At 39.5% G+C, this 13,517-nt stretch overlaps 1 protein-coding gene across 1 annotated transcript in view; it reads right to left on the reverse strand.

Moving 5' to 3' along the window:
• ACSM1 (acyl-CoA synthetase medium chain family member 1) overlaps positions 1-5,262 on the reverse strand; it is a 28,111-nt gene extending 22,849 nt beyond the window's left edge. Inside the window, 3 exon segments of the mRNA XM_081819918.1 lie at positions 710-865; positions 2,606-2,798; positions 4,984-5,262. Coding sequence (XP_081676044.1) covers positions 710-865; positions 2,606-2,798; positions 4,984-5,215 — 581 coding nt within the window. The 5' untranslated portion in view covers positions 5,216-5,262.
• Positions 5,263-13,517: the final 8,255 nt, after the last annotated feature.

A 13,517-nucleotide genomic window follows, 5' to 3' on the forward strand; every position in this document is an offset into this window, starting at 1 on the left:
AAGAACTCCCCTTCTTCCACCCCCATTCCTCCAGGGTTTTGCTATTCAGTTGTTATCACTGTATAACTTTGCATCAGCACAGATAGCTGAGGTCCACCAGAAACCTCATGGTGCCCTCTGGTCTGGTTAATAACTTAGGAAATATATTGAACTTGTTTTGGTCTGAATATTACTCTGGTGGAGGGGCAGAGGGGAGAAGAGGCTTAGTTTAAAATTGATTAAATGATTAACCCAAGGCTACAGCTTCAGCCTCCATGGTTGTTTGTTCTAGATTAGGGACAGTGGCATGGTGTGGCTTGGTTCCAGGTATTATTTTCCCTAACAGCTCATAATTGGGTAACTCCAAGTTTCATTTGTCCATTACTAGGGAGAGGAAAAGACCTGTTGTTTCAGGTTACATTGTTAGCACATTCTGTCCTTCCCCACCAAACCCTGAGTCAACTGACAGGGACACCTCCTGTCAAGGTGTTCAAGCAGGACCTAAATATGCCTCCTTTGTCATCAGAGGCCTCTGTCAGCAAATGGTTAGGATTCCCAGCATTTACCTCTCAGATTTTCATCAGTCTGAACCAAAGAGCACAGAAGGGAGAAGCAGGATGGAGTCAATTTTGCTTAGAGCTCTTTTCCCAACTCACATGTTCACTCACACACATGCACACACCACCCCAGATGTGTGGCCCAGCCCATAACTCAGTGCCTTCTTTCCTACCTTGAAGGGAAAGAGGATCGCAAGGCAAATCCATGACTGTGTTTTGCCATCTTGGGGAAGCCTGTGGTCCCACTTGTAAAGAAGATGGCCATTGGGTCCAGAGTCTTTGACTTAATCCAGGTATGATCTGGGGAGGCTGATCTGCAAAGGGATTCAGTACAAAAGGGGAGAAGTCATACTTCCTGCTTTTCCATCCCCAGAGAAGCAAAAGGAACAATATGAGGCTTGGAGTCAGAAAAATGGAGGTTTCTAACACTGGAGGGGAAACCAGTTCTCCCAGTGTTAAGGATCAAATGGAGTTTGAGAGTGCGATAGATAAGTAGTCTGACATCTCTTCATTTAAAAAGCGGGGAGGGGCGCCTGGGTGGCTCAGTCTTAAGCGTCTGCCTTCGGCTCGGGTCATGATCCCAGGGTCCTGGGATCGAGCCCCGCATCGGGCTCCCTGCTCCGCCGGAAGCCTGCTTCTCCCTCTCCCACTCCCCCTGCTTGGGTTCCCTCTCTCGCTGTGTCTTTCTCTGTCAAATAAATAAAAACATCTTTAAAAAAAAAAGGGGGGGGGGAAATACAGTGGATTGTTTTGCATGTAACAAACACTGAAATAGCACTTCCAGGCAGTGCTCTAAGTGATTTACAAATAAGAACTCATTCAATCTTCAGACCAACCCTAAAAGGCAAGTACTGCTCTTATTGTTCCCATTCTGTGGATGAGAAAACTGAGGCTCAGAAAGGTTTTTCATAACTTGCCTGAAGACATGTAGCCAGCAAGTGGTCCAGCCAGGATTCAAATTCACTCAGTTTGATCCAAAGATTATGCTCTTAATCACACTGCTAAGCTTGTTTTTTACATGAACCAACTTAATAGGAATTTCACCCCATAATCTTGGCAATGAGGGGTGGGGAAGAGAAAATGAGGATGCACATTTGCCCTGGTATAAGCTTGAGATGGAAGGTAGAATCTGTAGGGTACCCTAGTGTACCTTGATTCTTGGGGATTTCTCCTAGATTGGGAGTCTCTTGGGCTTATAAATGCAAGTTCCCTATGGTGTTTGATTGGAGAAACTGCAAATGATCCCAAGGCTGCAGGACACACTGACTCTTGCTGTGATATGATTTTGGCAATTTGAGGGAGTTTTAGAGAATATTCTTTATTTACACCATTTTCTTTTAATTGTCTGACTTTAAAATCCAGCGTAAGGTGTGACTTCAGTGTGATATTTGCCTTTTGAGGCTGAAGTAAAGGACTTTAAAAACTGAGGGGTTCCTTCAAGAAAACAAACCAGCATGGTTTGTGGGTGATATGAAAAATGCCTGAAGATCTACAGAATCAGAGTTTTGGAGGTGGAAGTGGTCTTACTTACCTCCAACACTTCCCTAACCTTTCCTGCAAGGTTTCCCTAAAGTTATGCAACCTCTAAGAGATGGAAAGCGTTTGCTCCCCAAACTGCCTGACAGCCACAGCCCCAATTTTTCTTATAGTCTCAAGCTTTCCCTTAAAAATTCATCCCTTAATCTTTCATTCAACCTCTTCATATATTTATTTTTTATATAAACATAATATTTCAGATTCCCTACCTACAAGGAAGACACAACACAACAACCCTCTGACTTTATACAACTCCTTTACACAGGGTTGATAATACTTTAGTGACAGAGGCATGGAAGTTCAATACCCTTATTTTACAGATAAAACAATTGCATCCAAGAAAGGGGAAGGGACCAGCCCAGGGTCACCTAGCAAATCAGTGGTATAACTGGGAAGAGAAGGTTTCTGCCATCAGACCTGCTGAGTCTCCTCCCACTGGTTGTTTGTCTACCAGCACTTGGGAGTGAATGGCCTTCTCCTGCCCTTCCTTAGAAAGCACATTCATCAGAACAGAAACTCAATCAATGATCATTAAGTCCAGCCACCCTTGATGGCTATGGTCAGACACCAGGAGCCTTGTTTTCAGAGTAGGACACTCGGAAGCTAAAGAACCCACCTCTGAGGCAAGGGTATCTGTGGTCACGATGCCCTTGGCTTTGGACACTTGTCATCGGTAGAGAATGTCCTTGGCCTTCAACTGGATGGTTCCTGGCATGAAGATTATTCCTGGGAATGAAAAAGGAAATTTTGGGTTTCAGGCTTGGCTTATTTGCATAGAAATCCACTAGCCTCTTGCTGTGCAAAGTATGCCCCACGGACCAGCACCATCAGCACCACCTAAGACACAAAATCTCATGCCCCATCACAAACCTACTGAATCAGAATCTGCACTTTAACAAGGTCTCCAAGCAATTCCTACGCACACTGAAATTTGAAAAGCCTGCCCTGACCCCTACTACTCTAGATGGATCTGGCCAGTAGACTGGTGGATCCTACTTTACACAGGATCTGGGACTAAGCATGTAAGTAGGACGGTGTCCCTGACATCAGGATTAGCTGCATCCCTACCTCCATTTTTCTCGTCTCATTTCCTCCTCTGTCAGTCCCTTGTGTCATCTTGAATCTCCTCTCCCTCACTCTGCATATCTAAATTTAACTACATTATCCTTTGAACTGCCCTGCTTTCCCTTCCATCTTCCATCACCAACAATTAGTTCAAGTCTTCATGTGCCCCTGTTGGGTTCTAATCTCTCCACCACGTGGGTTCCCATCTCTCCACCAGGTGCCTTGTCCTGAATCTTCCTACTACCCAACTTCCATATTGTTACCTGTTCACGTTCCACAGAACACCGACTTTTCCCACTCCGCTTTTCTTCTCTTCACCAGCACCTGTACCCTCTCGCCAGGAAAACACCACACTCTCCCCAACACTGAAGGCACTGCCCACCCTCCACCTTTCTCTCCTGCAAATCTATTCACTATTTCAATATGGCTGTTCTTCACACAGGCTTCTCCTGACTCCTGCCTTCTGCCCATTCTTGGAATTCTCTTCCTTTGCTTCTATTCCTCTTTAAATCTGCCTATACCAGAGGGCTAAGCTCATGTCTGGATTTCCCATGGGCCATCTCTTAGCTCTACAGATGACATGGCTTCTCCATACTCTCTCTGCCATTGCTGTTAATTCTTCATTCCACATGATCTTGATGGATTAATCTAGTATTTTATTGGTGAGAGACTATATGAACATGCATTATAAAGCAAATCAAAAGAGAATCCATGAGTCCCACACCAACTCTAAATTATATAAAAAGATAGGCAATTAAACAGGAAAGGGAAATAGCCACAGAATGCTAACTAATAAATGTAGAAAGATTAGAAAATTTTCATATAAAATGACCATAATATTATTCAATTCAATCAAGAATCATTAATGGATTCTCAAGTCATAGGGTGAAAGACAACTGGAGAACAGGATATTCACACAGTCTCATAAGTATTACTTACTAACTATAAAGGGACAAGATGCCTTGCAAAGGTGTTTGTAAATATCACTGATGATAGGACAAACCAACTTGATGTATCCCCTGATGTAAAGCACTGAGATAGGCAAATTGTCCTTTTAGTACTCCCACTAAAAATGTTTAACTGAATGTAATCCCGAGGAAAGAGTCAGAAACACAAATTTTGTGGGATCTTCTGCAAAACAACTGGCTTAGACATTTCCAAAATATGGTCATACAGAAAAGACCAGATTGAAGGAGATTGAGGAGATGTGAAACTTAATGCAATGCATGATCCTCTATTGGATTTTGGATTCAAACAAAAAAATTAAAGAATTTTGTCTATGGATGTATCAGTGTTAGATGTCTTCTGTGACAACTCTGTTGTGGTTAGGTGAGGAGAATATCTTGGATCATAGCAGATGCATACTCCGGTGTTTATGGGTGTTTATCTGGTGTTTATGGATGTCACAATGTCTGCAACTGATACTTAATTGACCCAGTGTGGGAGGAGTGCAAAATGTTAACAATGGATGGATCTTTATTTTTTTGAATTTAAATTCAATTAATTAACATATAGTGTATTATTAGTTTCAGAGGTAGAGTTCAGGGATTCATCAGTCTTATATAACACCCAGCGCTCATTACCTGATGGATCTTTGAAAAAAAGAATGAGTCTATGCAGGAGAAAGTGTGTGTGTGGATGATTTAGAGAGTTGTGACACTGTGTTTGAGGGTGTGTAAGTATGAAAGAGAGAGTGAGTGAGAAGGAGTAAAAGAATATTTGAGGGAGTCTGAGAAAGACAAAGACTGTGCAGAATATGAAAAAAGATAGGGGAATATTAATATTTCAGGACCAATTCGCTCTGGGCCAGACCTAAAGTCTGTTGGGGTCTCTTTCAGTCACTGACCTGCTTGGATGCAGCCTATGGCCACCAGCCACCACTCAGGCACTCAAGGCAGAATCAAGGCTAGACGGTCTCCCTGCTGCAGGCCACAGGTCTGGGTGAAGACATTGGCTGCATGGCGGGATAGGTCTGTCAACTCTCTGAAACTCCACTTCAGTTCATCCCCTTGGTTATTCACCCACCACAGGGCTGGGTTTGGACCTCTCTTGCCCTCCTGGTCAAGATCATACACCATGTGTTACTTCCTACTTCAAAGGAAAAGGGCACTTATTTGGCCAATCTACTACCAAAGATACATTCCAGTGAAAATGTAGCTCAAGGACTGAGATCCCATTTTAAAGCATTTATAGAACCAAGAAAAGTTGGGGATAGGGTGTGATCCAGTGAACTTCTTCTGGTCTACTGTCACCACCTCCTCTAGAGTCACATAAAACCATGAATAGCCTTCATGTCACCTATTAAAGCCTTAAAATTTCATTCTCCCATGTGTCTGTCTTAGTTCCATATGGACAGTAGGTTCTCCTCTGTGCCTCAGTTTTCTCATCTATGAAATGGGTACAATACTACCTAGAAGGTAGTAAAGTTTAAATTAGTTATTTAAACAGGTAAAGTGTATATGACAGTGCCTGGCACATCGTAGGTGCTCAATAAAATTACTATCATTAGTATTACAACAGAACAAGAGACTAATCTAATTCCTGAATATTTGGGGGAGTTTATATTTAAAATTAAGATACCTCTAGAGGTGAAATAAGCAAGAAGACAGACCTGGAAGCTCCCAAGTAACCCTTGTTCCCTCACAGAAACATCAGGTAATCAACAGACTAAAATAGCTTTGTAGGAACTCTAGAAATAGTCAAGGATCTATGGCAACCAACAAATGTCCAAACGATAAAAATTCATATTCAAAATGGTAAGAAATTTTATGTTGTTTTTGTTTACCTTTGCCATCCCCTCTCTGGTGTTGTGAAGTATGATCAGGGGAAGCCACCTGATTTCCAGCCCCTCCCTTGGGACAGAAGAAAAGACTGGAATTTGTTTCAACATTCTGGCTTGTCAGGACTGGTTTCTGCCTCATCTGACTTGGGCGCTCAGATAGGAACGGTGACCTAGTTTGAATATCAGTTGGAGGTGTCTGAAAGCAGTGGCAGATGCCACAATCAGTGGAAACTGTAGACCGTGGCCACCTCAGAGAAGGGGGGGACAGGGCGGACTACAGACAGAGGAAGGCAATATAACATCTAGGGCCCCAAGAAGAAGCACGTATGAGACTTTTAAGGAAATTAAAACATGAAAAAGTAGCAATGTATTTGGTAAAATTGAGAAAAAAGCACATGCATAGGCCTAGGAAAGACAAATGCCCGAGACCTTAAGTTTTCATATGGTTAGATTACTGAAGGCCTTTCTCTGCAAAGAGCCAGCTGCAAAGACAGAGACTGGCTGCTTTTTTCAAATATCCAATTTTCAACAACCAGATCACAAGGCCATGTTGCCCATTTGAAGGAATAAAACAAATCTCCAGAAACTGACCCTAAAGAGACACAGGTTTCAGTTATTAGACAGAGACTTTAAAATGATTGTCTTAAACCTGCTGAAAGAGCTAAAGGAAAATGACAAAGAACTAAAGCAAATCAGAAAAACAATATATGAACAAAATAAGAACCAAACAGAAATTCAGGATCTGAAAAATACAATAACTGAATTGAAAACTTTACCAGATGGATTCAACAACAGACTCAGCAGACAGAAGAAAGAATCAGTGAACTTGAACACAAGTCATTTTAAATTATGGAGTCTGAGGGGCAAAAAGGATAAAAACAATGAAGAGAAGTGTATAGAGCCCAAGGGACATAGTATATAAACAATGAGAGCAATATACACGTTACGGGAGTCCTAGAAGAAGAGAGAGAGAGAAAGGAGCAACGAGCTTATTTGAAGAAATAATGGCTGAGGAAAGGCAAAACCATATTTGCATTAAATACAGGTTTATATAGTAGTATTCATTCATTCATCCATCCATTCATTCATTCATTCAGTATATGGATATACAAATACAAAAGGCTCAATGAACTCCAAATAAGAAAGCCCAAAGAGACCCACACAGAGACACACTGTAATCAAACTACAAAAGCCAAAGACAGAAAGCAGCAAGAGAAAAGTGACTCATCATGTATAAATCTTTAATGAGATTATTAGTGGGTAGCAGACCAGAAGACAGTGGGATTATATATTTAAAGTGATGGGGGAAAACCTGTCAATCAAGAAATTCTATATTCAGCAAAACTGTCCTTCAAAAATGAGGGAAAAATTAGGTCAGATAAACAAAAATTGAGGGAATTTCTTATCAAAAATTGATGGCCTATAAGTTCATTTCTCTATAAGAAATGCTAAAAGGAAGGGCACCTGGGTGGCTCAGCTGGTTAAATGTCTGACTTTGGCTCAGGTCATGATCTCAGGGTTCTGGGATCGGCCTGCATTGGGCTCCTCAATCAGTGAGGAGTCTGCTTATCCCTCTCCCTCTGCCCCTCAACCTGCTCGTGCTCTCTCTCTCTCTCATAAATAAAATATTAAAAAAAAAAAAAAAGAAATGCTAAAAGGAGTCCAAGTTGAAATAAAAGGACGTCACACAGTAACTTGAATACAAAAATATAAAGTTCTTTGATAAATACATGGACAAATATAAAAACCAATATTATTGTAATTTTGGTTTGAGACTCCAGCTGTTACTGTTTTGCAGTATTTAAAAGACAAAAGCATAGAAAATAATTATAGTTCTATGTTAACTTAATATATAAGTATGTGATTTGTGACATCAATAACACAACATGGGGAGGTAAGAGGGAGCTGGAAAAGATTAGGGGTTTTGTATGCAAATGAAGTTGTTATTAGTTTAAAATAGATTGTTATAACTTTAAGATGTTATATGTAATCCCCATGGTAACCACAGAAACTATCTACAGAATATACACAAAGGGAAGTGAGAAGGGAATCAAAACATATCATTACAAAAAAATCAACTAAAGACAAAGAAAGGCAGTAAGAGAGGAAATGAGAGACCAAAAGCTATGACATCAAAAAAACAATTAACAATATGGTAATAGTAAGTCTTTACTTGTCAGTAATTACTTTAAATGTAAGTGCACTAAATTCCCAAAACTAAACTAAAATCCCCAAAAGACATAAATTGACAGAATGAATTAAAAAAAGAAAACAGGATCCAACTATATACTATCTACAAAACTGTTATTTCTAAATGATGGAATATGATAAAACCATCCAAACACTTTCAGAAATTGTTTTGGAATAAAAATTTCACAATACAATATTAATTTTAAAAAGCAATATTACATTATAATCCAAATGTATACAGTAGTATCCATTCATTCATTCAATATATATTTACTAAATTCTCATTATCTGTTAGGCACTGTTCTTAGACCAAAGGATACAATGGTGAACAAGACATACGTACACACACATATGTACATGGTTTTAAATATTTTTTTAAAGATTTTATTTATTTATTTGAGAGAGAGAGCAGAGAGGGAGAGGGAGAGGGAGAAGCAGACTCCCGCTAAGCAGGGAGCCCGATATGGGACTCGATCCCAGGACCCTGAGATCATGACCTGAGCTGAAGGCAGACACTTAACCAACTGAGCCACCCAGGCACCCTGGTTTTAAATATTTACAGCCAATTATCACTTTTTGTTTAAGTAAAATTTCTTATTTTCCCTAAGTTTTCTATGATGAGCATGCTTTTTAAAAAGATTTTATTTTTTTAATTAATTTCCAAAGCATGTCCAGAGTAAAAGTGCAGGCAATGCAGAATCTTATGAACAGAAAAATTTCTTATAAATAGAAAAATGCCTTCAAGTGTCCCATCACATTTTCACTACTTGAAGGTCAACACTGATAATTATCTGGTGTATATTCTTCCAGCAATTTTTTTCCACATATGTGCAAACCTGATCCCACCATATTTGCCCCATATGATTGGAACGAAAGAGTGTACCTCACCTGAGATAAGGTAAGGTTAATATATATGTATATTCACATGTAAGTATTCATATTTATGAAAAAAAACAGTGTTATGAAACAATTCTTGCCCAACAGATTACAGAATATTTAGCAAGTGTAATGACTAGTTATGTACATTACATGAGGGGAGCAGAGTATGTAATATTATTGTAGGAGTTTTAAAAATGATGGAAAAGCTGGTAGAAAACATTTGTTGCTCAGAACTCAGGCAGTATTTTAGACCCTAACTCTTACAACTTGAAGAAGATATTGCTTACACGGTGATGGGTTTTTGTGTTAAGGATTAATCTGATAATGTGATACTCACATAAAGCTGTTTTCCAAGAAGATAGAAACACCCTCTAAACTTGGAGTTGAAATTTAAGTTTTATGTGGTAATGTTTGAAGCCAAAGGAAATTGTGAAATAGTTTCAAAAGATAAAATGCTTAGTATTTAACTTAGCAATAAAAAAGATGAACAACAAATACGCAGCGATAAATCTCAAAAACAATAATGTTGAATCAAAGAAATCAGACACAAAAGGGTGCATCTTGTATTATTCCATTTCTATGAAACCCTAGGAAAGAGAAATATAATCTCCAGTAGCAGCTGATCAGTGGTTGCCTGGGGCTCAGAGCGGGGTGGGGTAGGGACTGACTAGGAAAGAACAAAAGGAAACTTCTGGGTGACAGAAATGTTCTAAAACTCCAAGTTTACACTAAAAAGGTGTGCATTTCATTCTATGTAAATTATACATCAACATAGTTGATTTAAATAAACAAAAACCTACACAGCTACTCCTTGCTAATCTCTAACAAAAATATACTTTGAAGAAGGAAAATTGGAAAGGTAGATCAATTACTTTAAGTATTCAAAAATGAGATGATTCTTTCGGAATATCAAAACACGTGAGAGGGGCACCTGGGTGGCTCAGTTGGTTAAGTGTCTACCTTCAGCTCAGGTCATGATCTCAGGGTCTTGGGATGGAGCTCCATGTAGGGCTCCCTGCTCAGCAGGGAGTCTGCTTCTCCCTCTCCCTCTGCTCCTCCCCGCTGCTCATGCTCTTGTCTCTCTCAAATAAATAAATAAAATCTTTAAAAAACACACACACACACAAAACAAACATGTAAGAGTTTATGGCCTATAGAAAAAATTGCCTCATTCTTATTTACAATGAAATATAAGTTGAAATTCAATGTTTTCTATAAATTAATGATGGAATATGGTGATATTGATAGACTAATAGAATTTATATATGATAGATATATATGATAGACTAATAGAATTTATATCCTAATTGACATAGATAGAACATTTTGCCTAATAATGATATAATTCACATTCTTTTCCATTGCATTTGGAACATTTACCAACCTCAAAAAATCTCAAAAGTTTAAAATAGAGTATGTTTTCTGACCACAGTGGAATTAAGCTAGGAATCATTAACAACAAGGAAATGAGAAACCCACCCCCAAGTATGTGGGAACTAACAATATGTTTCTACATAATTTATCAGTCAGAGAAGGATCATAAGGCAAATAGAAAATATTTTCAACTGAGTGATAATAAAATATGACATATCAAAATTTGTACAATGCACCTAAAAGGAATGCTTAGTGGAAATTTGTACTTTTAAATGCATACATTAGAAAAGAAGGCAGGCCCAAAATCTTCCCTATCAAGAAGCTGAAAAAAGAAATCAAAGGAAATCAAATCAAAGGAAAGTAGGAGGAAGGAAATAATAAAGATAAGAGTGTGCATCAGTGGAATGGAAAACAAATAACACAACCGAGAATCAGTGAAGCCAAAGCTGGTTTTGAAAAGATAAATAAAATTGATAAACTGCTAGGAAGACTTTTCAAGGGAAAAAAGAGAATAAAGATATTAACAATATTAGAAATGAAAAAGTGTAAGCAATTACAATTCTTTTTTTTAAAAGATTTTATTTATTTGTTTGTCAGAGAGAGAGGGAGAGAGAGAGCGAGAGAGTGCAAAAGCAGAGGGAGCTGCCAGCAGAGGGGAGAAGCAGGCATCCCGCTGAGCAAGGAGCTGAAATGGGACTCATCCCAGGGATCCTAGGACCCTGGGGGATCATGTCCTGAGCCAAAGGCAGATGCTTAACCAACTGAGCCACCCAGGCGTCCTTGCAATTACAATTCTTACAGACATTAAAATAGCAACAAGAGGAAAAATATGAATAATTTTATGCCAATAAAATTGACTAGTATGAAATGAACAAATTGCTAAAAAAAAAAAAAATTCAGCTCGCCAAAACTGATAGAATCAAAATCTTAATAACCTTGTATCTATTAAAGAAGTTAAATCCATTCTAAAAGCTTTCCTGCAATGAAAACTCCAGATTTTAGGTCTAAAAGTTTTGGTGTGCATACTAAGTGTATTAAGAGTTTGACTTGAAAAACGGATGCTTTTAAATAAGTTGAGATAGGGCGCCTGGGTGGCTCAGTTCCTTGGGCAACTGCCTTCGGCTCAGGTCATGATCCTGGAGTCCCGGGATCGAGTCCCGCATCGGGCTCCGTGCTCGGCGGGGAGTCTGCTTCTCCCTCTGACCCTAACCCCTCTCATGTGCTCTCTCTCTCAAGTAAATAAATAAATTCTTTAAAAAAAAATAATAAGTTGAGATAATCTTGTTTTTCTACCAGCAGTGGCAAACTCAGAGGCTACAGGGCCTGGGCAAGTAACATAAATGAGAGAAGCCTGGCCACGTCCCTCTGGAATAAACTGGAGAGCCAAGTGTCTCTCAACGGGGAGCAGCCATTCAGCTCTACCAAATGATTGTTGCAATATAGGAATGAATGTTTAGTATTATGAGATGTGCCTTTACAAAAGAAACCCCAAAGCCCGATTCTGGTTCCTGTACTCTGTTGCTTTCTCTGTATGAGGGCTCCTTGGGCCAAAGCCTTCTCTCTTCGCATCTACGTATTTACAACACATCCATGAGAAAGTTAACAGCCCATTGCTAAAATACAACCAAGTTATGGCCAGACACCAACATTGCTTATCTTGTGCTGGCTGTGCAGAGAGCTGATGCATTCAAATTCATTCAACAAATAGTTAAATGTGCCAGGTTTGTTCTACACGCTGGGGATACAACAGTTAACGAAACAGTAAAAATTCCACTCGCTTATCGAACTTACATTCTAGTGACGCTGAACCTACTCGTGTATCAGAGTTACAAAACATATAGACTTTTTGTGAATACCATGGAGGATTCCTTTATGGGATGCTGGGATAAAAGTCTAATAGTTTTAAAAGCACATGAGGGCCCTTTTAAACTGTACAGGTCCTAGGAATGTTGCTAAATTCTTGTGTAAAATTACAGAATTACGGGCGCCTGGGTGGCTCAGTCAGTTAAGCATCTACCTTGGACTCAGGTCATGATCTCCGGGTCCTGGGATCGAGTCCTGAGTCCTGCTCAGCAGGGAGTCTGCTTCTCCCTCTCCCTCTGCCACTCCCGCCACCCTGCTTGTGCTCTTGCTCTCTCTCTTTTTTTTTTTTTTTTTAAGATTTTATTTATTTATTTGAGACAGAGAGAATGAGAGAGAGAGAGCACATGAGAGGGGGGAGGGTCAGAGGCAGAAGCAGGCTCCCTGCCGAGCAGGGAGCCCGATGCGGGACTCGATCCAGGGACTCCAGGATCATGACCTGAGCTGAAGGCAGTCGCTTAACCAACTGAGCCACCCAGGCGCCCTGCTCTCTCTCTTTCTAATGAAAAAAAAAAGTCTTTAAAAATTACAGAATTCAATTTAGGAGCAACAAAAAACAGAGTCACTGACTCAGAGAAATCTAGGCAGAACTGTTGAATAGTAAGGAGCTTGGAATGTTTGGCAGTTCATAAATTAGTTTCTTTGGAGAAATATTATGGGACAAAGAGCCAGGCGATATGGGGTAATGTCATTCATCTGTTTGTGGATGTTTTTTCAGCTGTGTGGCTAATATCTATTTGACTCTATTTATTGAGCAATGTTTAATATTAAGGTGCATCAAGGGTGGTAGGAAGAATTTGCTTCTGTTATGATTTTTGTCAAAACAAACAAAATGTAACTCCACTAACACTATATTCACCTCTCCTAAGACATGAAGCGGGGAATCACTGTCTAAAGAGAAAAAATGAAGAGTTGTACATTTTGTTAACTATCCTATCCCCATTATCTAGAATAGTAATTGGCACATGGTAGGGGCTCACTAAGTCTTAGCTGAATGAATGAATGAATGAATGGATGAATGAATGAATTTGGACAGAATGTGACCTCTTGTGAACAGATTTGGGAGGCTGCTCCAGGAATCAATTAAAGTTGTATGTACTAATGGAATATTATGCAGCCATCAAAAGGAATGAGATCTTGCCATTTGCAACGACGTGGATGGAACTGGAGGGTATTATGTTGAGTGAAATAAGTCAAACAGAGAAAGACATGTATCATATGATCTCACTGATATGAGGAATTCTTAATTGCAGGAAACAAACTGAGTGTTGTTGGAGTGGGGGGTGGGGTGGGAG

This window comes from Leptonychotes weddellii, chromosome 5, assembly GCF_054177405.1.
Source record: "Leptonychotes weddellii isolate Sample4059 chromosome 5, ASM5417740v2, whole genome shotgun sequence".
NCBI lineage: Eukaryota > Metazoa > Chordata > Mammalia > Carnivora > Phocidae > Leptonychotes > Leptonychotes weddellii.